The sequence below is a fragment of the Saccopteryx leptura genome, chromosome 1, assembly GCF_036850995.1.
Source record: "Saccopteryx leptura isolate mSacLep1 chromosome 1, mSacLep1_pri_phased_curated, whole genome shotgun sequence".
Lineage (NCBI taxonomy): Eukaryota > Metazoa > Chordata > Mammalia > Chiroptera > Emballonuridae > Saccopteryx > Saccopteryx leptura.
This window is the reverse complement of record NC_089503.1, coordinates 151,588,828-151,616,545: the sequence shown is the minus strand read 5'-3', so window position 1 is coordinate 151,616,545 and position 27,718 is coordinate 151,588,828. Positions and strand designations below refer to the sequence as shown.

The following is a 27,718-nucleotide window of genomic DNA, read 5'->3' as shown; positions in this document are numbered from 1 at the left end:
CAACAGTCTGAGGGACAGTGAACTGGCCCCCTGTGTAAAAAGTTTGGGGACCCCTGACCTAAACGGACTCTTTGTATACACACACACACACACACACACACACACACACACGCACGCACTCACATTTACAAATGAGCAGGTATTAGCACAGGACTGATCAGTTCTGTGGCCACAGGCTTTTGGAGGGCTGGGAAACAATTTACTTTTGTATGCTTCATGGCACCTAGTATAATGGCTCACACTTAACAGGCAAATGTTTATATAGATAAGTACATATTTGGGGTGTGTGATTGTGAAGAAAAGGAGGAAGCATAAGCAGTATTCCCATTTATAGCCACATCAGAGAAAGCCAAGTAGGTACTAATCTACATAAATGTAAGTATAAAATATCTACAATACCTACTCTTTTCTTATTACCTGTAACGGTCTAAGTTTAGGATATTCACCCAAAACTGTTTACTTCTGTGTTGAAGTTGTCTTAGAAACATTTTTTTTGGTACTTCCACATTTCCTTGGCAAATGTCCTGATTCCTCTCTTGTATTCAGATTTAAAAGAGGTAGAAATGAATTTATTAGGAAAAGGGTACTCATGAAACAAGAGCTTTTGGAGTACTAGTAAGAGGTGTAATTATCAGACTTGCTCTCCGCAAGCTACTTTATGTGAAGTTTTTGAGTTTATAGTCCACGGGTCTTTGTGGAGATGATGGAGCAGCCCAGCTCCTGTGTAGTACATGTTAGCAGGGCTCTCTGGTTGGTGTGGGTTGCAGACACAGTAAGACGATTCTGATAGAAAAGCTTCTAAAATCTATCACATACCTTGGTGAAACTTGAGAATCATTTTTATGGTATTTATTCTAAGCACAAATTAATAATAGCAGCCAACATTAGTTTTTCACCTTGTATTAGCCAGGGTGCCAAGGGCTTGACCTGCATCATCTCATATGTTTCTCTTAGTAATTCTGTGAGCTCGGTTGTTCCTAGTCTCTTCGTTTTTTCAGATGAGGAAACAGGTTTTTCAGTTTATAGGCATATTGTATTTTATTATGCATGGCTTTATTGTGCCTCACAGGTGTTGTGTGTTTTCTACAAATTGAAGGTAAGACCGTTCACCAGTGAAAAGGTTATGACTGGCTTAATTGTCAGACTTGCTTTATCGCGGTGGTCTGGAAAGGAACCCACAACATCTCCTAGGTCTGCCGGTATGTTACTAGGAAATGGTCTGATTCAGGGGTCCCCAAACTTTTTACACAGGGGGCCAGTTCACTGTCCCTCAGACCGTTGGAGGGCCAGACTATAAAAAAAAACTATGAACAAATCCCTATGCACACTGCACATATCTTCTTTTAAAGTAAAAAAACAAAACGGGAACAAAAACAATATTTAAAATAAAGAACAAGTAAATTTAAATCAACAAACTGACCAGTATTTCAATGGGAACTATGCTCCTCTCACTGACCACCAATGAAAGAGGTGCCCCTTCTGGAAGTGCGGCAGGGGCCGGATAAATGGCCTGTGGGGCCGTAGTTTGGGGACTCCTGGTCTGATTTAACAGACTAAAGTCGTGTGTTGACTCTTGCAGCGAGAAATATTATGTGTGATAATAGAAATTAAAACCTCGGTATTTTTTATTTCTTTTCCTTTTAGTGAGGTATGTTCTTGATTTGAGAGACCATCTGATGCGCTTTACTTAGGCTTCACTGTGCCTTTTGTTCAGTAAGCGTGTCCAGTTGAGAAATCAGGTTTTTTCTTTTGTTTATTTGTTCTTCAGTTAGGATTTTTTCCTGTAAATTTTGTAATTATTTTGGTGACAGACTTTCTATAGGTGACTTGATTTTTATACTTTCCCACCCTCTTAAACAAAGTACACATAATTATAGGCATTAACAAGGAATACTGCACATATTTTTCTGTTGTCTTGTTCCAGCAATCATTAGGAAGAAGTTATGTGTTCTGCTGACTTTAAAAACCATCAAGTGTCCATTAGCTTTCTGAGTTCTTGTGTCTGCTGTTTAATAGTGTTTTGGGGTCCTTCCCTGACTGGTCTGCTTCCCCTCTAGCAGTTTCACTACTCCTTTTGATTTATAATGGGTCTGAATATCAAGCAGGTAGACCTGTTAGAATTTTGTGTAAAGTTAAGGAGGGCTAATGAAACTGTGATGATGACCGAAATTTACTTTGTGATTAAAACCTTTAACTCATTTAAGGTTGATAGATAATTATAATACATGAGCTCTTATTACAGTTTTTTCAGTTTTCTTTTTTTAGTTTCCAGAGATTCTGATGGAACTTTATCATACCTGAATTATTCAGTGGCCACATTTTTCATCATGACTTTTGTCTAAATATTTGGGTATTTTAGCGAACTATTTTAAGTCTTTTGTCCTTTAAGTAATGGCATGAGAGCAATTCAGAATTCTAGTTCAGACTCTGCTTCTGTTGTCTGTTACAAGTATTTTGATAAGTGAATAAATACATACAACCTTAGGTTCTTTAGAACTAGTGAGCTGCTCCGAACTGCCCTTTGGTCCTGCCCTTACTCACTAGGCTTACTTTTTCCTTGATGGGATTCTGCTCCATCCAGTTTGGTGGTTTTTAGACCCTGGCTGTTCACCAAAATCACCTGTTTTGTGCCTAAAAAATTCAGATGCCTTGGCCTCAGTACGTAGGGTTCAGCACATTTAGGTCGAGGCTTAGCTTTATGGTGATTCTGATGGGAATCTAGGGCTGAAAACGGCTGTGTTTTCTATTTTTGTTGTTTGTTTGTTTGTTTTCTTAAATAGTTTCCATGCTCTATCCGGAAAGACTTCAAAATACATTTTTCCTTGGGGGGAGAGGTGGAGATCTCCAGAAACAAACAACAATGCTTCAACTTTTGCATATTTTCCTAATATAAATGAAATGTTATGCTTTTCGCCCATGCACTGGATCGAGGCTTTTTCTTGGAGAAACTTTTCTTTGAGGCAAAGCAGGCATTTTGAGAATCTTGGAGAAAGCAGGCCATGTTACTCGCTCTCCAGAGACCCTTGTTCTTCCTTCTGGAAGGGCTCAGGTTTAATACAGCGCAGCTGTTGAACTCTGCCCTTCAGAGTTTTTAGAAGAAAGTGTTTCACCCTTTAAAATGGAAATGCCTTTTTTAGGGAGATGGTCTTTGGTGGATATAGTTCTCTAAGAAAGTTTCATGCTTTTCTAGAGTTCTTTTGTTTCAGTGATTTCTTAGAATTGTTTCCGATGTTGAGAGGAGTGTCTCTGAGAGTGAAGGGCCGGCTGCTTTTGTGTTGTTTTGCTGTATCCTTAACAAAGCTTAGATGAAGAGTTTGTTTCTTTGTGTTTTCTAGGACTCAAAAATATGTTTCCCCCCTTTATTCAGCCACTCCATACATGAGTAAATGGACCTTGAATAGGGTTTAGTAGACAAAGGATTCTGTTCTAGATGACTGTTCAGCAAGCCATATGCTTCTCCTAAAAATGTCAGTCTGTCCTGATGGGCTTTAAAGTGAATGCAGATGTTTTGGCTCTTTTGAGGACTACCACTCTGTGTGTGAAAGAGCACTTCTTTTTCAAGAGATTTCTTTAAAATACTTACAGAAATTTGCATGACATTTATATTTATACATTTTGTCTTTTAAGTCTAATGAAATGAGATTTAATTAGACATTAATCATTTAAATTCGATGTTAATAATCTTAATACAAATGAGATTTAGAGAAACAGGTCTCAATATGGTTTTTGTTAAGACTTTATTATTTATTTAGTCTTTTTAAAATTTTGGAATTTAAAGTGCTTTATAATACGTACTTTTGTGCAGTGAAAGGTGATATTTTGGCAGGAAGGGATGCCTTTTTTGATGTTCGGTGCCTTCTGCTTTGGTAGGTTAACTCTAGAAGTTACAGTTGATAGATTCATGTAGTGTTTGAGTTGGAAGAAAATCTGGGCTCATTCTGTTCCACCTTTATTTAATGCACGCATCTCCAGCAATCCCTGCTTCTTGGTTATCTAGCAGTTGAGGAATATAAGGTAAATTTCTGACAGCCCTAGAAAACCCTCTACTTTTAGACTCATTGGCAAGTGATCTTTCCTTTTAATTATTTAATTATTTAATGTTTCCTTTTAATACTATAGAAAAAAATGGTGACCCCCGCCGCCCCCCATGCACACATCAGCCCTCAGAGCATTGAAGACTTTAGTTATCACTCATTCTTCCTCCGTGTCTGTGCTCCAGGCTTAACCTGTCTAGTTTGTGTACCCTTTATTAACGACCATATTTCTTCATGCTTTACTACCCCTTGGTAGTTCTTAGAATGTATTCCATTTGGCCAGTGCTTTTTTTTTTTTAGCTATACAGTGTGTATTATTTTCTTGTTGTTGAGCTTTGAGAGTTCTTAAAATATTCTGTACAGAAGTCCTTTGTCATACGTATGGTTTGCAAATATTTTCTCCTGACCTGTTTTGTGTTTTCATTCTTTTAGCAGTACCTTTTACAGAGTAAAAGTGTTTAATTTTGGTCAAGTCTGGTTTACCAGGTTTTTCTTTTTATGGGTTATACTTTTGGTTTCACATCTAAGAACTCATTGCCTGACCTTCAACCATGAAAATTTTTTCCTATATTTTCTTCTTGAAGTTTTAATGTATTATATTTACATCTAGATCTATGATCAATGTCAAGTGAATTTTTGTATAAGCTGTGATATTTAAATTGAGATTAATTTTTTGCATATATGCATAAATTTGTTTTACTTCTCTTTATTGTAAAGGATTTTTTTTGCCCTTTAATTGCTTTTGCACCTTATCAACAGCAATCTGTTGGCTATATTTGTTTGGGTCTGTTTTTGTATCCTCTATTCCATTGATCTATACCCTTTGGCAGTACGACACCATCTTGATTGCTATAGTTTTACAGTAAATGCGTATTGTAATTGAGTAGCTGTAATTCTTCCAATTTCCTTTTTCAACAGTTTTTTTAGCTATTCTAGTTGTCTTGCCTTTCTATCTAAATTTTAGAATTAGCTTATCTATTGCTGTGAGAAATCCAGGTGGAACTTGAATGGCATTGCTTTAAATCTATAGATTAGTTTGAGGAGAGTTGTCATTTTTACTACGTCGAGTCTTCCAATCCATAAACATGTTATGTCTCTTCAGTTATTTATTGATTTCTTTTATTAGTGTCTCGTAGTTTTGAATGTACAGATTCTATATATGTTTTGTTATATTTATGCCTAAGTATCTCAGTTTGGAGGAGACAGGGTAAATAGCACTGAATAAAAATTTAGTTGCTAATTGTATAATGTATGCAGAGGTAGGATTGATTTTTTTTTTTTTCTGTATTTTTCTGAAGCCGGAAACGGGGAGAGACAGTCAGACTCCCGCATGCGCCCGACCGGGATCCACGCGGCACGCCCACCAGGGGGCAACACTCTGCTCACCAGGGGGTGATGCTCTGCCCCTCTGGGGCGTCGCTCTGTTGCGACCAGAGCCACTCTAGCGCCTGGGGCAGAGGCCGAGGAGCCATCCCCAGCGCCCGGGCCATCTTTGCTCCAGTGGAGCCTCGGCTGCGGCTGTGGGAGGGGAAGAGAGAGACAGAGAGGAAGGAGAGGGGGAGGGGTGGAGAAGCAGATGGGCGCTTCTCCTGTGTGCACTGGCCGGGAATTGAACCCCGGACTTCTGCATGTTAGTGCTATAAGTATTTTTTAGATTCTTTGGGATTTTTAAGTAGGTAATCATATAGTCTCTAAACAGGAACAATTTATGTCTTTTGGTCTAATCTTTATGCCTTTTGTTTCTAATTATTTTCCAGAAGGATGCTAAGAAAGAGTGGTAACAATAGACTGTCTAAAAATTTTTTTTATTTATTGGTTTTGGCGAGTGAGGAAGGTGGAGGGGGAGGAAGAAACAAAAACATCGATCTGTTTCTGTATGTGCCCCGACGGGGTACCAAACCGGCAACCTCTGCACATTGGGACAATACTCTAGTCTAGCCAACCAAGTTGGCCAAGGCAACAGTTGACGTTCTTGCTGCCATTTATCAATATTAAGGGAATGTATTCATTTTTTCACCATTAGTATAATGCTAGCTTAAGTTTTTTTTGAAATGCCTCTTCTAGATTGAGGAAGTATTCTTCTCCTATTTTGCTAATAGTTGTTTGTTTTTTATCATGAATAGGTATTATATTTTGTCTAATGCCTATTCTTTATCAGTTGATATAGTCTTGTTTTTTTTCTTTAGACGATTCATATGATGAGTTTATATTGATTGATTTTTAACTATTGAACCAGCCTTGCATTCTCAGGATAACACCACTTAGTCCTGTTGTTTAATTCTTCTTATGTATCACTGTATTTGATTTGTGAGTATTTTATTATTTTGAGGATTATTATGTTTGTGTTTATAAAGCATATTGGTCTGTGGCTTTCTTTTTTTGTACTGTTTTTGTTTAAATTTGGACTCATAAGATGAGCTGGGAAGTGTTTCCTCATATTTTCTTTGGAATTACTTTAGTTTCATCCTACAAATTTTAATATGTTTTATTTTATTTTCATTTGGTTCCAAATATTTTCTTATATCCTTTGAGAGTTCCTCTTTGATGCCTGGATTATTTAGAGGTATTTTGTTTCATTTCTAAGTAGTTGGAGCTTTCCCTATCTTATTTCTAGTTTAATGCCACTATGTTTTTTTGTTTGTTTTTTGCCATTATGGTCTGAAAACCCAGCTCCCTGGGGTGTCCTGTACAGTTTCCATCCAGAACCCTGTGGCCCTCGTTACCTTGCTCTGCAGTGCAGTCCTACACGTGCACTTGCATCAGTTGGTTAGGGACAGGACAGAGAGAGATAAAACAGAAAAGCAATGGGATTGATCCTCCATTAGATTCCTAACTTCAGTGAGCGGAGAGGAGAGCTTCCTTCTCTCAGGGCTTTGGCTCCAGCAGGTTTCTCTGTGGCCACGGGAGTGCCTCTGGCTGGTGCACGGTGCGTGAGAGAACAGAGAAGAGAAGGCTCATGGCCGATTCCCACACTTGCCCATTTCTGCTAGTTCCTTCTAGCTCTTAAGTGATGTTGGAGAATTACTTGTGGATTTCCTGCCACATTAAGTTCAGGCAGGGGATATTTGAGGAAAAACATGGTCAACCATTGCTAGATGAGGGGTACTGCAGATTTTGGTGATCTTCCCTGATCTGTTTGGTCTTCAGAGTCTTCAAATAGCTGTTTCATGAATCCTTCAGTGGGAGAGCTATCATAGGAGCAGCTGTTCTATGATGTTACTACTTTTTTTATTATTATTTTTGAAGTTAGAAGCAGTGAGGCAGTCAGACTCTCACATGCGCCCGGCTGGGATCCACTCGGCATGCCCACCAGGGGGCGATGCTCGGCCTATCTAGGGTGTTGCTCCATTGCAGCCAGAGCCATTCTAGCACCTGAGGTGGAGGCCGTGGAGCCATCCTCAGCGCCTGGGCCAACTTTGCCCCAATGGAGCCTTGGCTGTGGGAGGGGAAGAGGGAAAGAGTGAGAGAGAAAGGAGAAGGGTAGAGAAGCAGATGGGCGCTTCTCCTATGTGCCCTGACTGGGAATCGAACCCAGGACTTACACACGCTGGGCCGACGCTCTACCTCTGAGCCAACTGGTCAGGGCCTATGATAGATTATTTTTAAACTGAATTCAAACATATCTTGCATTTTAGCACATCTAAATAGATTGGAAAGATCTAAAGGTGACTGAACGTTCTTCATATGATCAGATTCTAAACCATTGATTCTGAACTGTGGTGTGGGGAAGGGAAGAGTTCACATACCAAAAACTTAGAAATGGGGAGAAGAATGGATTTCAAAGTACATGAGCCCTTAGTTAAAAATCATGGCATTTAATAAAAGATATGAGTTTGTTGCACAAGTTAGTGGGTAGAAAAGTACGTTGAGTCACTGATTTCAACCATCAACCAATAAATCTTTACTATTTGTAATGCTAATTATACTTCTGTATCATATGCATGTAGATAATAGCTCTCTGGTGTAATGAAAGTGGGCCCTCCTGAATAAAAATTAAGAACAGTAATATTTTATATTGAGATAACTTTAGGGAACAAATAATGTTTGTATATATAGGCAGTCGCCAGGTTACAAATGAGACAGGGTCTATAGGTTTGAAAATTAAGTATTTTGATGTACACAAAGGTAAAAATAAATACTAAGACAAACATCTGTCTCAATTGCATTTTATAGATAAATGTACTTGCTCTAGCTTACATACAAATTCAACTTAAGAACACACTACCTGCTTCATAACCCAGGGATTGCTCGTATTGTGTAGGTTGACCTCTTACCTTTTCTCCCAATGAACTCTAAGACTTTGCTTGCTAAGGTTTGTTCACTAAGCCAACAGACATTTCTATTTCTTTCCTAGTCTCAAAAGACTGCTCTGCTTTGAGGGGGAATGTGTAGGGTAGACGCGTTCAAGCCCAGGCCAGGCGCTTTTTTCTCAGGGTCTTTGGGTGGGCTTTGTCTCGGGTTGGCATTTCCCAAGGTAGAGTCTGAGAGGCAAGGATGTGGTTGTAGGTGGTTTACTTGCGAGTTGAGCTAGGAACTAGACGTGAGGAGCCAGGGCATGAGACAGGGAAAGGAGGAGAAAACAGTGTGATGCTGAGATGGTTACTGTGAGCGGCAGAGGCTCAGCAAAATGGGAACTCCCTGAGAAGCACATGGGGTGCCTTTCTGTGTGGACATTCACCCACTGGCCCTGTACCTCTCTGCTCACAGAAGGTGTCAGCTCCTTTTACTCTGAGTTGTCCTTGGGTGCCTGGAGACCCTGAGGCATCAGAGGTTGAAGTAGGATGTCAAGAGGATGGATGACCTAAGTCTGAGTTTCTGTAGCTGAACTGACAATGTGCCAAGAGAATGGTACCAGAGGCGTTGGTTATAGGCTTCTTTTTTTTTTTTTTTTTTTTTTTGTATTTTTCTGAAGCTGGAAACGGGGAGAGACAGTCAGACAGACTTCCGCATGCGCCCGACCGGGATCCACCCGGCGACGCTCTGCCCACCAGGGGGCGATGCTCTGCCCCTCCGGGGCTTCGCTCTGCCGAAACCAGAGCCACTCTAGCACCTGGGGCAGAGGCCAAGGAGCCATCCCCAGCGCCCGGGCCATCTTTGCTCCAATGGAGCCCTGGCTGTGGGAGGGGAAGAGAGAGACAGAGAGGAAGGAGGGGGGGGGGGGTGGAGAAGCAAATGGGTGCTTCTCCTATGTGCCCTGGCCGGGAATCAAACCCGGGTCCCCCGCACGCCAGGCCGACGCTCTACCGCTGAGCCAACCGGCCAGGGCCGGTTACAGGCTTCTTATAGCTCAGGAGCCTCTGTGACCTATTTGAGGGGGGGGGGTAGTGCTAATAATAAGAAGTCATTTATTGAGCACCTGGCCACTAAAGTATATGCTATATATATGTTATTTCATTTCATGGAAGTGATCTCAGTTTTAGATAGTCTATTGACAATTATGTTGTACTTTCATCTGTTCCTACAGTTTTAAATGACTCATATTTACTAGAATTTGCTTTATTCACCAATATTCTTGAAGGCCAAAGAATCAGAAAGTGAGGGCTTAGGATTCCCTTAAATGTAAATAATAATAGAAATACTCCAGGGAAGAGGTGGTTTCTTCTGTAATATTCATTGTTTAAAGACATTGTGATGGCAGGATACTTTTGTTTGGTGTGGTTGACCAGGGACTGTGTTGTGTGTATTGTCCCAGCAAACAAAGCTGCCTGCAGTTTCCTTTGAGAATGTAACAGGTCAGGATATTTGCCAGTAACCTGGATGATCTCATTCTTTGGGTGAACGTGTATTTTCTGTTCACGAATGCTGCCCTAAATGATTCAAAATAGAGACCTTTTCTCCACAGCTGCCTTTTAGGATCTTGCTTCTGTCTCAGTGTCTGTCTGATGGCTGTTGTGTAGGCTTTTCCTGCATCATACGAATGTGTGTCAGCCATTGTAGTGCATAGTTACTGCCAGGCTGGATGCCTCTTGCTAACTGGCAGATTTCAGCTTCCTCTTCCCTTAGTTGAGATTTAAAACATTGTTACATTGCTGATGAAGTTCATGATTTGAGTCTATCTTAGGTTCTGCTTGTAAGCGGCCCCTCCTTAGGACTCAAGTTTTAATTTTGATTCCAAAGATAATCTTTTGGCTTTGAGTTCAAACTGTTGATGTGGCCAATTCCCTTAACAGCCTCTTACTATTGTCCTTGACTCTAGCTTTGGGAAAAAACTCTTTTCTGGAGATTTTATATTGACTCCTGATTCTCGCCTTGGCTGTTGTAGCTTCCTTATACTTGAACCGCTCTCCTGGGTCTATGACCTCAGTCTCACCCAGGACTGAGGAGCACGCATTTTGAAGTCAGCTCTCCCAGCTTTGAGTCTTAGCTCTGACGCTGCCTGTCTCTCTGCCTACTTTGTGTCTGTTTTCTGTTCCATAACATGGACAATAATAATCTTTTTCATAAAGTCTGTAATGTCCTTAAAGCAGTGCCTGGCATATGCTAAGTGCCTAATAAATTGTAACATCATCATCACCACAATCATCATCATCATTTTTCTTTCCTTTGTGACTTTTTTTGTTTGTTTGCCCCCATCTTTTTTTCCCTTCCTTTCAAAATTTTTCCTAGATTCTAGTTCCTCTCTCTGGATTATCAGAGCCTCTTAGGTTTTGTCTATTTATTAACAGTATTTTATTCATGCGTCTATAAAAGAATGATCTGCACCTGGCTTTTTCCAGATCGTGACCTCCCGTGCACTCCTCAGCTCCACGCAGTCTATTTTCGGCATCCATCATTCCACTGAAATAGCTTTCATCAAGGTTGACAGTGACCCTGTTGCTAAATGAATAGACTCTTCTCAGTCCTTATCTAACATGACCTTTGCAGTCCAAAAAGATGACTTTCTCATTCTTGAATGAGTCTTCCTTTGACTTCTGTTTGTTTTTCCTCATTTTCACCTGCACGCCCATCACCTTTTGCCCATTCTTTGAACTGTCAGTGTTTCCGAGTTTGGACACAGCTCATTATTTAAAAAAAAAAAAAATTATGTTACATAATATTTTGTACACACGTGGATATATGTTAGGAAGCATAATGGCAGAATGAGTTTGTATGGACCCTCTGTACATTTAAAAGCTGGAGAATTACCCAGTCTTTATTCTTGGAATCCTCTGGCTGATAGGCTGAGTGACCCCACCCTGATGTGTCCATCCTCACCTCTCACACCTGGGGACATGGCAGCAGGACTGAGTTGAGTACCATGAGGTGAGAAGTGATCCTGTCGGCCCCCTGTACTAAGAGGTTCTGCTGAGAAGCATGCAGGAGGGACAGAGAAGAGGCTGTTAGTGTGGTAGCAAAGACCAGAGTGCCTGCGAGCAAACGCCCAGAGAAGCAGCAGCCTCTGGGAGCCGGGAGCATGGGCACAGACTCCCCTGCGGCCTGTGCAGGAGCCCGCCCGCGCACACTGGGAGCCGGGAGCATGGGCACAGACTCCCCTGCGGCCTGTGCAGGAGCCCGCCCGCGCACACTGGGAGCCGGGAGCATGGGCACAGACTCCCCTGCGGCCTGTGCAGGAGCCCGCCCGCGCACACTGGGAGCCGGGAGCATGGGCACAGACTCCCCTGCGGCCTGTGCAGGAGCCCGCCCGCGTACACTGGGAGCCGGGAGCATAGGCACAGACTCCCCTTAGGACCTCCAGACCTGTAAGAGAATTAATTGTGCTCTCTTAGTCCCCCAACGTGGTGGCACTCGTTACAGCAGCCATGGGAGATGAGTGTGCTCTCTTTGTGTCGTCACCAACCGTGACTTTAGTCACCTTTTATTTACACTAGCACTTATTAGGCACTTAGCATATGCCAGGCACTGCTTTAAGGACATTACAGACTTTATGAAAAAGATTATTATAGTCCATGTTATGGAATAGAAAACAGACACAAAGTAGGCAGAGGAGACAGGCAGTGTCAGAGCTAAGACTCAAAGCTGGGAGAGCTAACTTCAAAACGCGTGCTCCTCAGTCCTGTGTGAGACTGAGGTGATAGACCCAGGAGAGCGGCTCAAGTATAAGTGCCTAAATGGGTAGAGCTCATTTGCATCACACACGTTTCACTCACGGAAGTCAGCACATACATGCGGTGACTAAAAAGTATAGAAAATATTTTAAAAAACATTTAGAAATTCAGGTTAGTTCTCTCATTCTTCTACATAGTGATCATTTAGTACTCAATCAAGGAGACAGCAGTATATGCTGAGGCTGTGGGTTCCATCCCTGGTCAGGGCACACACAGGAATCAGCCAATGAGTGTATGAGTAAGTGGAACAACAACTTGATGTCTCTCTCTCTCCCTTCCTCTGTAAAATCAATAATTTTTTAAAAGAAAGAAACAGCAATTTCAGTGGTAGAGGACTGGATTAGTAAGAGGTGGTGTGTGGTCTCCACTGGGGGTTCTGGGCAGTCCTAAAGGATTACCTAAGTTAATTTTACTGTTTGCAGTTTATGCCTGACATGCTGACTGTAGGACCTGCTCTTCATGTGAGATGTGACTCGACCTTTTTCTAGAGCTTTGTGCCCTCAGAGCTCACAAGGATGTGTGCACACGGCTCTTGCACAGTTGTGTGTGTCACAGCGCCCCTAAGACCTTCTGCGTACCCCCTCCCCTGCGTGGGTCCCTCACCACCACAGCTGTCTGGTGGAAACCTGTGTGTCGTTCTCCTCTCCTCTCGGCTCCGGTCAGCTAGCGTTCAGTCCTCATGCTGTTCTGACTCCTTCAGTTTCCATCCTTACTACTACTGCGGTCACTGCCCTGCTTCCCCACTGGTCTCCGTGACCCCAGCTGTCATGTGTTCTCCCTATCGCCCTGACTTCTCAGTGTGCTGCACACGCAGTGCCTTTGTATCCTGCTCACACCTGCTCGGTCCCCCTCTCACCGGCTCCCGCCGGCCAGCCCAGCCCCACACACTCCGTCTTAGTGGACCCAACGTTCAAACACGCCTTCTCTCCCACAGTTTTGGTTCTGTCTGCGCACTGTTTCCTCTAGCTTTCCTCTGGCTTCCCTGCCCCACACCACCCCAACACCCTGCGCCTGCTTATGTTCTGTCTGCCTTCAGGTGGCATTTAGGCATCCCTTTCTCTCAGGAGCATTGTTTGAAGTCACAGGTTTGGATTGTGATCGCAGAGCCACTGCTTAGGCATCTCCTTGTGTGCTGCCGCTGGACTGCGTGCTCTGAGAGCAGGAACTGCATCTTCCCCACCTCCACACTTTTCATCACCCGCAGTGATACCAGCACATGTCTGCACACTCATTTATTATGAAATAATACATGAATTTAAAGACTATTATTCCATAGCATCTTAAGCAGAAGAGCATTTGAGAGATGTGTTTTCCTTAAGACACAGTACGTGGTCTTAAGCGTAACTGTCATGGACGGTGATGTTACAGGTCATGAACAGTGATGATGTCTATAGTTTTATGATGTTCCCTGCGAACCTTACATTGAATATTAGTATTGCAGATTTTATCTTAAGGCAGTATTTATTAAAATACATAAGTAGAATTCTGTCGGACAGCTTTCTGTGTGATTTGGATTTTCACTAGAACTTCAGACTTTTCCATCAAAGAAACAATGGAAAAGATGGAAATTATAATTGTCGATAGTAAAGTAACATTTTCTTTCTGTAATAAATAGCTGTGTAGCTATTATACTACAGATTTTGGAATGGCAGAGTGCTTGTTTATAGAGTAAGCCTTAACTTTTGAGATTGAGGATTATCATTCTGCTGTTATAGTCCACATTAAACAAGTCATGTAATTTTACTTAATTACATTTATTTATTTTAGAAATAAAAGCAAATAAAAATGGAATCTGTTAGGGTTTAAGGAATTTTGGAATATTATAGATATTGTTAAATTTTATTTCGTTTAATTTACTAGAAGAGTTGGGAGTAGAAAAATAAACACTGTTGGGGGAAGCACGTTTTTTGGAAAATAAAGGATTCATGAGTTTTCAATCAAATTTTAACTACTGGTTTTGTGGTGTTATACCTAATTTAAAAGTAAACTGTGAACATGTTTGTCAAGGCTGTGCCACACATAATAGGCACTAAATATGGGAATTAATACGCCAGTTGTTCTTTTAATTGCTTTCTCAATTGTGTAACATTTGATGCTCAATGGGAGCAAAATATCTGCCCTGACAGTCCTGCCACATCCACCACACCTCTCTGTCCCCAGTGCATAATTGTTCTACCTTGTATCTACTTTTGTCATAGAAATTACAAATGTTGATCGACTTACTACCTATGCAACTTACGACCATTTGACTTTACAACCACAATCGCTAGCCACAACTGCTCCGCGTCTGGCAGCGCAAGCGTTGTCCAGCTGGGCGTACGACAGTGCGGACCAGCTCCGGCAGCACTACCATCTCTGCGTGCACCATTTCAACTGTTATCCCAGACTCGGTACAGCAATTTGTGTTTTGTGTCTTGGATATTTTTCATCAAACCCCTCCCAAGATGTCTACCAAGAGGAAATTGTCTTTGCAAATATTAAACCAGTTGTACTGCAGTGTTTTACTTAAACCTGACTAATGTAAAAATAAGAAACAAAATGGTGTAGAGATGATACAAATGGCATAAAATGAACAAAGAAAATTATGATATATAACAATGATGAAAGAAAATTATGATAAAACATGACTTAAAGATTTTTATAACATCATTTCACAGTACTGTACATATATAGCCTACTCAATTTACAACCAAATCGTGTTATGACTAGTCTGTCGGAACCAGTCGTGGTCGTAAGTCAAGCACTAGCTGTACTAGATTCAAAGCAGGGACATTGAATCATTGCTTATATGTCTACCTTCCCCCAATAAAATCTTTAAAGCCAGCATTATGCAGAAGACGTAGTAGATGTTTTATTTTTTTTTCATAGTAGATGTTTTAATAGATGTTTGATGAATTGAGAGTAGGATTAGAGTCTTGATATACATTCTTAAATATATATAGTCAGCAGAGTTTGGGCTTTGAGAACATAGATATACCGTACTATTTTGTAGTCGATAAGTATATTCACTCTTTCAAACTTTTCAAACTTTTCTTCAAACAGTATTTTATTGACTGTATATGCATCAACATAGCCAAAATATTTTAATGTTAAAATATAGTGATGATTAGTTAATAATACTGTATTGCATAGTGCCGAGAGTAGATATTAAAAATTCTCATCACAGGAAAAAAAATTGTAACTATGGATGGTGACAATAATAACTAGAGCTGTTGTGATCTTTTCACAATAGATACAAATGCAGAATTCTTATCTTGTACATTTGAAACTAATATACTGTTATGTGTCAATAATACTTTAATTCATAAAACTCTTCTTTATCCCTGGCTGGATAGCTTGGTTTGTTAGAGCATCATCCAGGAGTGCAGAGGTTGCCAGTTTGATACCTAGTCAGGGCACATACAGAAACAGATTGATGTTCCTGTCTCTATCCTGCTCACTCCCTTTCCTCCCTCTAAAATCAATAAAATAAATGAAAAACCTAAAAAATTAAAAATCTTCTTTAGGTTAATGTATTTTTAAAAGATGAAATGTTTCAGAAAGTTAATTGAAAAAGTACGGTTACATGTCTCATTGTCTTATTGATTTTGTTACTGAAATTAAATTGCATATGCAGTTCTAACAATACCTATTTAAAAGTCATGGACTTAGGTGTTTTTGTTCAGCGATTTACTTAGGGAAGTCAGTGGAAGTTTTAATTACTATGTACAGGTCTAGTAAACTGTAGTTTTATGACTGTATTTGGATCAATCTTATCGAATTACTGAGTTTTTCTTAAATGTCTGAAGGCCTGTAAAACTATTAATTGAATAATAAGCAGGCTATTTTATTCATTAAGCCAACCACTCTCAAGTTTAGAATGTGTGTCTTATTTGGTCTTTTGTGCGCTTGTGCATATATATTTTGTTGTGTTACATTTATGAGGTAATAAAATCTGGATTGTATTTTACACTATTTTTAAAACTCTTTAAATTTGTTTAAAAGAATTTATAGGTCTCTTCATTTTACAGGCATAAATTACTTTAAAAATACTTATTTCAAAGGGACACTGCTTGGCTAACTAGTATTTTCAGTTTGTCTTTTTAAGAACTCACCTTTAGTTACATTAATCTATTATTAATTTTTTAAAATTTATGCCTTAGTTAAAAAAATTGTTCTAAAATAGGTCATAGGTAACTAACATCTAATGCAGCTGTTTAGAGAAATGAGTTATTCATTTTTTAAAAAGATTTTATTTACTGATTTTATAGAGAGGGGGGTGGGAGCGAGAAGTAGCAACTCATAGTTGCTTCAGTTTAGTTCCTTGCTTGCTTGTTGTATATGCCTTGACCCGGCAAGCCCAGGGATTTGAACTAGCAAACTCAGCGTTCCAGGTTGACACTGATCCATTGCGCCACCACAGGTCAGGTTGTTTCATTATTTTTAATCGGAACTTTTTTTTTTTTTTACAGAGACAGAGAGTCAGAGAGAGGGATGGACAGGGACAGACAGAAATGGAGAGATGAGAAGCATCAATCATTAGTTTTTCGTTGCGCATTGCAACACCTTAATTTTTAATTGATTGCCTTCTCATATGTGCCTTGACCACGGGCCTTCAACAGATCGAGTAACCCCTTGCTCGAGCCAGTGACCTTGGGCTCAAGCTGGTGAGCTTTTGCTCAAACCAGATGAGCCCTCACTCAAGCTGGTGACCTTGGGATCTCGAACCTGGGTCTTCCACATCCCAGTCTGACGCTCTATCCACTGTGCTACTGCCCGGTCAGGCCTGAACATTTTTTTTGTAATTGAATCCATGTCTTAGAATTGGCATCAGTTTTTGAGTTATGCTAATAAGAATTTAAAACATCTAAATGGAATTTAATTGTTAATTGAACATTACTTTCTCAAAAATAATACTGATCACTAATAATTTTACCTGAAATGGATCAGGGATAGTGTTATGTGCTCTTTGTGTATATCTCATTTAATCTTCTCAGTGGCTCCATGAGGTGATTGGTACCTTGCTGAACTATAAAGGTAGGTGATAATTTTTGATGATAAGAATGGTCTATGGTCAGGTCAGGCATCAGGGGCCTCCATGAATAGGTGGTTCACAGGCCCCACGATGAGAATATTGGTTTACTGATGATAAACCATAGCAGTAGGTAGGTGGCAGGACCAGTCAAGTCGGGCAACAGCGTCTTCCTTGCAGTGGGAGATGTAGCCCAAGTGGAGTTAGACCTGGAGTGCCCGCCCCTCTAAAAGTCTGGCCAGCTGCGCTTGCTGAACTGCTAAGCTTATTCAGTGACGCACCTGCAGTTTTTCAGATACCACTCATTTTTCCGTGGAAAAGTAGTTTCGGTCTTGATTTATGACAAAAAAAATCCTATGATGTAAATTTTGAAAATGGTATTTGAAATTTATGTCTGTAGTAGCCTCTTCTGCAGAGTGTAACTAACTATCCCAAGGGTGTAGGTTAAGATGGACTTGTACACAGTAGATGGTACATTAATACTGAAGATTTTTTTTTACTTCAACAGCTGGACTAGCTGACATTTATTGAGCCTTGACCAAGTGCCAGCTACTTACTAAAGCTCTGTGTATGTTGTTTCATTTAATCCTTACAGTAACCATATGCAGGGAGCAAAAATGTGGTCAACATTACTTTTCTATGTCGTATTTTAAATAGATAATGCAGTCATAGATTTCTGTGTGTTTAGGTAAATTATGTGCACGAGTCTTGACCCCCATCTGCTAATTTCCCACTGCTCCCACCCAAGAAGTCACTGTTACTGCTTTCTTACCCTGAGAGTTTGTCTGTGTGTGTTCAAGAAAATGCATTCTTATTCCATTCCATTTTCCACAAATGAAGCATACTAATTATAATATTTTTCACTTTGCTTTCAATTTTACAGCTTCCTAAAATCTTTACACATGCAAACAAGGGTGCAATGAATTTATAAACCCACCACCTTGATTTGACATTAATATTTTGCTGGGTTTTTATTTTGCTCATTTTGCACTTATGCATATGTGTAATAGATAAGCAAAATGCATATATATGCATATATATACACATATATGTTTATCAGCAAAATGCATGTATGAATATATTCTTTTTACCTAAGCTATTTGGAAGTAAATTATAAATAGGGCACTTGATCCCTAAATACTTTTATTTTTTTGAGATAAATTACCACTGCCAATGAAGGTTTTTAAGCAGAGGAATGGTATGCTTGGTTATAATTACTTGGCCTTGTGGGCGAGGAGGCCAGTTAAGTGACTGTTACAGTAGTACAGGGCAAAGGTAGGGACAGAAGTAGGGCAGTGAGTTTGATAGTACTCTGTGCTTAATTGCACAGAAAAGAAAAGTTGGCTTTTCACATTTTTTTCAGAGGAAATCTGGAAAAGAAGTGTTTATCAACCTTTTGCGGGATTCCCTTTTCTCTCACCAGTAAACGAACTGGTCCTGCGTGTTATGAGAGGGAAAGAAATGAACTTTTTATTTCTCTCTACATCAGGCACTCCATGCCGATTATTTAACATGTTATTTAATTCCGCCAGTCATTCTAGGAGGTATTATTACCCTTATTTTTACAGACGAGGAAATTGAAGTGCAGCATTGTAAAGTAATTTGTTCAAGATCACATTGCTAATGACTGGCAGATCTGGAATTTTAACCTGGGTCTAACTCTGAAGTCACTATGAGACCCTTTTCCAAGTTGTTTCATGAAGTTAAAAAAAAAAGTCTTTGCATGTTGGTGATTTTTTCTTCTAGATATATTTTTAAATCATGTAATCATCAGTCTTTAAACAATAGTGTCTCAAGAATGCCAGATTTGCCAATGGACAGATCATTTTTGAGTTGAAGAATGAACACCTCCAACTAACTTCCTCTTTGATGTAACATTGCTAGGTGATGAATGCTAGTCTGTTCAACTAACATGTCCCATGAATTCAGCATATTTTTTGTGATCAAATTTTTTATTTTTTTAATGTTTATTTTTATTGATTTTTAGGGAGAAAGGGAGAGAGAGAGAGAGACAGGAACATCAATCTGTTCCTGTATGTGCCCTGACTGGGGTTTGAACCGGCAACCTCTGTGCTTTGGGACAATGCTCTAACCAACTGAGCTATCTGGCCAGGGCTTGAATTTTTTATTTTAAATATATTTATGATACAAACATGATTCCAGTGGTTTTATGGCAGCTGGGAGTTTTAAACCAAAAGATTCCTAAACTGAAGCAAAAACAAGTTGGGATACTTCAAAGTAAAGATAAATGAAGATAAAATATATAGCCTTTTTTTTTTTTTTTTTAATTAGGTGAGCTCTCCAAGATGAAACAGTAACATAAGCTGGTATGAAGCAAATTATTTAATGGATTTTGACACCTTCTAAGCTTTTTAAGGCATTAGAAAATAAATTATGTTGCTCTTAAAGATGCAAAAATGTAGCTTTTCAAAAGTGGTATCTCGATTCACTTGAAAGTAGTAAACTCTCAATCTCTGTAATACTCCCAACCTCAAATAGTCGATGGGAAACAGACATGGTTCAACTTAAGCTCTCATATGGCATTCCCTGGAAAAGCTCATGGAAGGCGAATTGCTTTAAACTAATGTATCAGTCAGGATATAAACTCCAAAATATCTGTGGCTTAGAATAACAAAACTTTATTTCTTGTTGATGCTGTGAGTCCCTTGGTGGGCGCTCTCCCCTCCGTTTGTCCTCTCGCAGGTCCCTAGACTAACACTGTTGGTCACCTGGTAGAGGAAAAGTGATAGGTAATTAGGCACTGACTCTTTAAAGCAGGGGTCTCAAACTCGTGGCCCGCCGAATAATTTTGTGCGGCCCGCAGACTAATCCACAGACTAATCCACGAAGTTCAAAATATTTTGGATAAAATTAAGTAAGCCTAGGGGATTAGTCTGCGGGCTGCACAAAATTGTTCGGCGGGCCGCGAGTTTGAGACCCCTGCTTTAAAGCCTCTGCTAATATCACTTCCTCTCATATTTCATTGGCTCATGTAAGTTACATGCCCCCAGTGGACTCAAGAGAGAGCAGTGAATGTAATCTCATCATATGCTTGATAGGAGAGCTGGAATATTGGTCACAGCCATAATGACTGACACATACTCTTTATGGGGAACAGAAAGAGTGTTAATAAGTGTCTTTTTTTTTTTTTTTTTTAACAAGATGCTAAATACCTCTGGAATAATTAAGGGTCTTGATGTTGAAAAGTGGACTAGATCGGTAACTGAAAATGTCAAGTTTCTTACTTGACTAGAGGAGTAGACTGGTTCATCTGAGCTTGCTTTTCATTTTGTGCATCACATTTTCAGAAATATATTAAAGATTTACTCTTTGTGCTTGTTTGTAGCAAATTTATTGTAGTGAAGTTTCAAAATTCTCAACTGTTTTCATGCAAAGCAGTAATCTGGTGATTGGTATTAAGTAAACAAAGTATCACTTATTTTGTATTACATAGACAGGCACTAGAAGTTTTAAAGTATAATTGGGGAAAATGTGCTACATAAGGCAGTACAAATGAATAATATTGAAGTTCAACAGCTTCAAGTTGCTCTTCTAAAAGTTTGTGAATACATATATACACACACATACATATACATATATACTGTATATACATATACACACATACACAGAGTACTTCTACATTCATACATGAATAGGTTTTTGTTTTTTGTTTTTGTTTTTGTTTTTTTGTATTTTTCTGAAGCTGGAAACGGGGAGAGACAGTCAGACAGACTCCCGCATGCGCCCCACCGGGATCCACCCGGCACGCCCACCAGGGGCGATGCTCTGCCGCGACCAGAGCCACTCTAGCACCTGGGGCAGAGGCCAAGGAGCCATCCCCAGCGCCCGGGCCATCTTTGCTCCAATGGAGCCTTGGCTGTGGGAGGGGAAGAGAGAGACAGAGAGGAAGGAGGGGGGCGTGGAGAAGCAAATGGGCGCTTCTCCTATGTGCCCTGGCCGGGAATCGAACCTGGGTCCCCCGCACGCCAGGCCGACGCTCTACCGCTGAGCCAACCAGCCAGGGCGAATAGGTTTTTTTTAAGTAAAGTTATAAATATTCAGCTTTGATAAACATGTGTGTGTGTTCCTCTTTGTTGGTAGTATAAACCGAGGTTCAAAGGATTCTTCTTTGGCATATTCTTTTTAGTTTTAATTGTGAAATAGACAATAAAAAAAGACCATTTTAACCATTTTGAAGTGTAGTTCAGTGTCCATATTGTTGTTCAGCCATCACTACAATATATCTTCAGAACTTTTTGTCATCTTCCAAAATGGAAGAAACCTCTGTATCTATGGAACAGTAACTCTCCATTCTCCTTCCCACCCATCATTCTACTTTCTATCTCTATGAACTTGACTAGTCTCATCACTGCGTATGTGTAGAGTCATACACTCTGTCCTTTTGTGACTGATTCACTTAGCATTTCTTTAAGGTTCATTTCTGTTGTAGCATGTATCCAAATTCCCTTGCTTTTTAAGGCAGAGTATTTCATTGTATGTATATATCACATTTTAAATTCATTAATCCATCAGTGATTTTGTATTCTGACCTGTACTGCTTATTTGATCTGAGCCTGTGCCTATGCTGATATCACATGTTAATTACGGTATCATATCAGCTGGGGAGGCAAATCCTATCTTACAGTTTTCAAATTCTGGTTATTTTTGTGAATTTTTTCTTCCCTATGACAGTCACTTAATTTTATAAAAATTCTGTTGGAATTTTTATTGTAATTAATTTGTAGATTAATAGTTGACATCTTTGTGGTAATTTGCTTCCAGTTATTTACAAGACATGCTAAAGGACAAGCAACTCTGTTCCTTCCTTCAAGATGTTCTGAACCAGTCGAGTTACTCTTTAGTGGCCAGGATAGCTCCCTAATGTAACCTTCTCAAATGTGCACTTTCTCTATACTTGTTGTGTTTTGTAATATAGTTACTGTCATCACTAGGACATTCATATTTGTTCCTTTTATTTTCGCCTTATTTCTGTTTATTTTGGTAACCTGGGGCTGTGAACTGGAGGTATTTTTTTCTCCTTTACTTGACATTTTCCACCATGTCCTCCAGCTCCTTTGTTACCACCCTCAGAAACCTTGCCCACATTCTCCTTCTCGTTACTCCTCAATACCATTTCAGAGTCTGGCATGTGAGCATAATTACTCTTATCCCTCTTGCACAAATCTTTCCTTAGTCTGTTGGCTGACTCTCAAAGGATTAGTCTAAGTCTTTGGCCTGAGTAGTGTCCAGAGGCACAGTTGCTATTAGTTCCTGGTACAAGTTCCACCTGGCTCAGAAGAATGGGGAAAAGGACATCTATGAGCAGGAGATTATTAATTTTTATTGACTTTCCCAGTTGAACATTTAAAGATAAATAATATTAAGTACTGTACATAAAGGTTAGAAATTACTGTGATAAATCTGAATTAGTATCAGAAGACGTATTTGTGAATAGTTTATAAAGTATCTTCATTGTTATTTCCACTGAACTAAAGATTTGTAGGTTCTTTTCCTTGCCTTTTACTTCATATAATTTGCAAAATAGTAAAATAGACCCTTTACTCCTCAGCTTAGTTTTTTCTGTTAACAGTTCTTTCTTGCTTCTCTTTCGTGACTATAGTTTGTTGAAAACAGTTTAAATTTTCTGTGTTTTTCAAGATACTGGTAGGTAATTGGCCCAGATATCAACATACATCAGAGATAATTATTGTGACATAGAGACTATGTGTGTATTATTTTATTATTTCAATTAGAACTCTTAGTAATATTTTCTTATGGTTTAGTATGGAACTGAACACTGATTTAATGTGAATTTGGGTTAATTCAATTTGTAATTAATTGGCAACAAACAATTGGCTTTAATAAAAAAAGTGAGAATTAATTGATTCCTTAATAATAATTTCTATAAGATTAGGAATTTTCTTTGTCTAAACTGGTCCTTTGAAGTTCTGGTTCAATTTTAATGTTTACAAAGCCATATTCAATTATATATCGGGATGATTTTGCTATCTATAGTTAGATACAAACTACCCCAATTCTCACTTGCTTAAAACATCAGTAGTCATTTGTTTTGCTCATTAGTCAGCAGTGTGGGCAGGGTCTGGCAGGAAGCTTCTCTCTGCTGCGGTGGCTTACCTGGGGCTCATAGTCCCTGTCCAACAGCTCACTCACATGCGGGCAGTTGGTGCTGGCCAGTGATTCCTCTTCAGTTGGGTCTCTGTGGGGCACTGTGGATAGCCTCATGATCTGTGGCTGGTTTATCGGGGTGAATATTCCAGCAAGCAATGTTCTAAGAGACAGGAAGTAGAAACTGCTAGTTTTTTAAGGCTTGAGCCTAGGAAGACACATCGCTTCACTTTTGTGTTATATTGATCAAGCAGTCACAGAGGTCAGATTTTGGGAACAGGAAACATAGACCCCTTGCTCTTGATGAAGGATGGGGTGTCAGAAAACTTGGAACTGTGTGTTCAAACTGTTATAATGATATGGCAGTTTTGCTGTTCTTGAAGAGTATATTTGAAGTATTAAAAACAGTATTTGCAAAGTGTATATGAGGAAAACTAGAGAACTCCAATGAAAGAAATAAAAAAATATCCTAATAAATGTACCTGGGTAAGAAGACTCACTATTGTTAAGATGTCACTTCTTCCCAACTTGATAGATTCAATGCTGTCCCAGTCAAAACCTTAGCAGTGGCCCTGGTCAGATTGCTCAGTAGCTAGAACATTGGCCTGGTGTGCAGAGGTTCAATTCTTGGTCAGACACACATGAGAAGTTACCATATGCTTCTCTTCCCCTCCCTCTCCTCCTTCTCTCTCTCGCCCCCTTTCTTAGCCGGTGGTTCAGTTAGTTTGAAGATAGCTTGGTTGGTCCAAGTGTCAGCCTCAGGTGCTCAGGATGGCTCATTTGATTCAAGCATTGGCCCCAGATGGGGGTTGCCAGATGGATCCTGGCCGGAGCACATGCTAGAGTCTGTCTCTTTATCTCCCCTACTCTCACTTAAAATAAAATAAAATAAAAAATAAAAAAAACCTTGACAAGCTACTTTGTGGATATTAAGAAACTTATTCTAAGTTTTTTTAGTGTATAAAGAGAAAAATATTTACATCTGACATGCAGTCCAAAATCGCACAGTTCATGTATTATAGAGTTTTGAGCTAGTAATCTGTATTATTTTGCTCTAATACTACTTCTCTTCATTTGAGGAAGGCAGAAACTTTATTTTCTTGAAATGCTGCTACATTTTCTAATACTCCAAGTTCTCCCGAATTTTCTTATTACCTAATGCTTTTTTTCTTGAACTATATGGGTTTGGTTAAAAGTATTCAGTTGCTCTTAATTTCTGGAGTAAGGAGATTTTAAAAGATGCATATGTATACTTTTAAAGTATTATAACAACCAGAACATGTGTTTTAACTATTAATTTAAAATAATTTTTATGTAGGTATATTTTGTATAGATACAGTTCTGAGCAGCATATTTGCAGTGATAAGAAATAATATTAATTTTGGAAATAAGGTACTGATTTTTTTTAAAATATGTATTTATAAAGCAAAACTTTTTGTATTATGAGTTACCTTTGTTAGGTAATTAGTAAGTAGATTTTCTGTAAGCTGTGTCTAGTTGTCCCCCTCTGATCCACAGGGGATACATTTTGAGACTCCCGTTTTTGCTATTAGTACGTACTTATGATGAAGTTTAATTTATAAGTTAGGCAAAGTAAGAAGTTAACCAACAATAACTAATAATAAAATAGAGCCACTGTAACAATACACTGTAATAACAGTTATGTGAACGTGATCTCGCTCTCTCAAAATAACTTACTGGGCTGGACTCGCCCTTCTTGTGATGATGTGCGATGACACAGAGCCTGTGGATGAGGTGGAGGGGGGTGGACATGCTGGACAGAGGGCAGTGCATGTTCTGGGCTGGATGGCACTAGGTGTCATCACGTTACTAAAAATGGTATATAATCCACAACTTATTAATTGTTTATTTCTCAGATTTTCCATTTAATATTTTTGGACTGCCGGTGATGGCAGTTGACTGCAGGTAGTTGAGACAGGGAAAGGAAATGTGTGGATAAGGAGGGCACATTGTAGCTATTGAAAGTGGAACCTTTGGCGTGAAAGTTTGTATCAGTTATTGGTGATTATGTTACTTCAAAATAATGCTAGTGATTATATTGCAGAACTGAATACTATAGATTAAGTTCCTTTGGAAATTTGAGTCAGTTGTGTATACTTTTTTTTTCTTTAGGATTTCATTTATTGATTTTACAGAGAGGAAGGAGGGGAGGGGGGAGAGAGGTATAACTCATAGTTGCTTCGCTTTAGTTTTCCATTGATTGCTTCTCCTATGTGCCTTGACCGGGCAAGCCCAGGGTTTTGAACCATTGACACTATCCATTGCACCACCACAGTTCAGGCTATACTGACTTTCAAAAGAGAAATCTACATAGGATGGCTTAATATTTTGGATAACTCTAAAATATAAATTGTCACATCAGTGATAGCTGTGATATTCACTAGCTTAGAGTATAACATTTCAATCTGTTAGCTTTAAGTAATTTGGGGGGGGGTGAGTGTGGGAAGATGCTAATATAAAGGAGTTATATTCTGTGCCCCCTTTATTTCTGACTTAATATTCTATTTTAACTATTAAGACTTTCTTCAAATCTATGAATGACATTCAGGACTAAAGTAATAAATAACATTAAAATGATCATACAAATCATTCTTGTTTAAACTACTTTTGTTTTGAAATTAGAGTGAAGAACCTTTTTTAACATTAAATCCTTTAACTTTTACTTGAGACCATTAAGAATAGGATTGAGATTTTTCTTTTTTATTCTGATGCCATCATTTAGGGATAAGCATTCCAGGAGAGTTAATAAAACTTTGCGCTTTTTCCCCCTGGTGATGACAGAGGAGCTTCTCAGATAGAGCAGCACAGTTCTTGTCACCTGTGGCTATTCTGACAGAGCCTGCAGACCGGAGTTTCCTGAGCATGCGGTGAACTGTCACGTGAGAGTCTGACAACCCAGAGGACAGAACTTACGGGAGAGAAAAAGGGGTTTTCTGTTTCTATTCATTTTGTTTTATAAGACAGATATTGTTCAAGTAGCCTGTCTGTGTAATGTCTTTCTGCCTTTCTTTTCTCGTTGCGTGGATTAGTTTTTAATTCAAAACCTTGTCCTACAGGTCACTGAGCACTTCCATGTGGAGACTGGCACATGACCAAACCCGAGACACGCAGCTCATCACAGTTGACGAAAAGCTGGTAAGGGTTTTCTTACGTATACTGCTAGGGTTCTGCCTCCAGGCTTATTTGGGTAGAGTAGATTTTCAGAGTGGTGCTTTGGGTTCTTCTAGGAAGGTGTTTGAATTTGACTTTCTGGATTATATGTAAGTTTTGAGAAATTTATTTTAAACAAATATTTGTTGCAAAAAAGGTAAAGATAATTTGTATTAAGCGTTACACAAATATCAAGTCATAAAAATCTTAAATGAAAATGATAAAAAGGCTTCCATTTTTGTGGTATTGATAAGTAGCAAATAGGACATTTTATTTTATAATGCATACATTGTTTCTTATTTCTCTGTTATACTCCTATTGCATTAAGTTACAAGGTACCAGCACTACCTAAAATTAAGTATATTGGGCTTCTCTGGGATCAGTTGCCTTTTGACTGTGAATATTTGTGTGCACACATCCATTTCTGCAGTGCGCATGAGGGATTATAACTCGCAACAAATGAATAACGTTCTTCTGTTAATCGCAGCAGATAGAATTTTAACGACTATAACTTACAAAATTTTTCCACATGTGGTCTTATTGTAAATGCAACTTGTAATTTATGCTTATATTGTACAATAGCATAGATTTTGTAATTGTTCTAAGACTTCCAGTAAAAACATGTGGTTCTACTTTCATTTTTATCTGGTTTACCACTTTCAAATATATGGGTATGTTTCTTAGCTACACTCCCCTTGTAATTGTTGCATATTCTTGTATTACTCAATTTTGAGCATAATTTAAAGTTTCTATTTGCACTATTAAAGATGTAAATAGGAAAGTCAATGGACAAGTTAATATATAAGGAAATCTCACATCTTATACTTAAGGCTGGTTGGTTTTAACTTGAAAGCCAAAGGATAACCAAAATAGTCTTAATAAACTGAAGTACTGGTTTTGGCATCCTCCTGTGAAAGACGCTATGGTGTTTCTTACTGACCTAAGGGGGACACTGGAGCCCTGACGTGGCTGCAGAGGTCCCCTCTGCAGGTTCATCCTGCACCGCTGTCTCTGCACCTGTTTGCTCCAGCGGCACAGCAACCACAGCTTGCTCTTCTCGTTCCTGTGCAGGGCGCTTGGATCCCACTTCTCTCTGCCTCTCCCCCTGCTGCTGCTCCCCTTGCTTTTCATTCAGGGCCTTCCGCTTATTCTTCAAACCGAATACCCCTTGTTTCCTCAGGTATAAAAGAACTGAGGTGAGTGCGTGTGGAAGGGGGAGGGCTGCTCGTGCCATGTATTCATTAATTAGGACACTGCTTTAACTTTTGCAATGACCGTCTCTTTTAAGCCCCAAGAAATTGCCCTCTTGTTCCCAGTATTATGGGGTTTTA

At 39.3% G+C, this 27,718-nt stretch overlaps 1 protein-coding gene across 1 annotated transcript in view; it reads left to right on the top strand.

Moving 5' to 3' along the window:
- Positions 1–27,718, top strand: part of NDUFS4 (NADH:ubiquinone oxidoreductase subunit S4) — a 98,454-nt gene that overhangs the window by 5,938 nt on the left and 64,798 nt on the right. Inside the window, exon 2 of the mRNA XM_066360845.1 lies at positions 26,294–26,372. Coding sequence (XP_066216942.1) covers positions 26,294–26,372 — 79 coding nt within the window. The remainder of the gene's footprint in view (positions 1–26,293; positions 26,373–27,718) is intronic.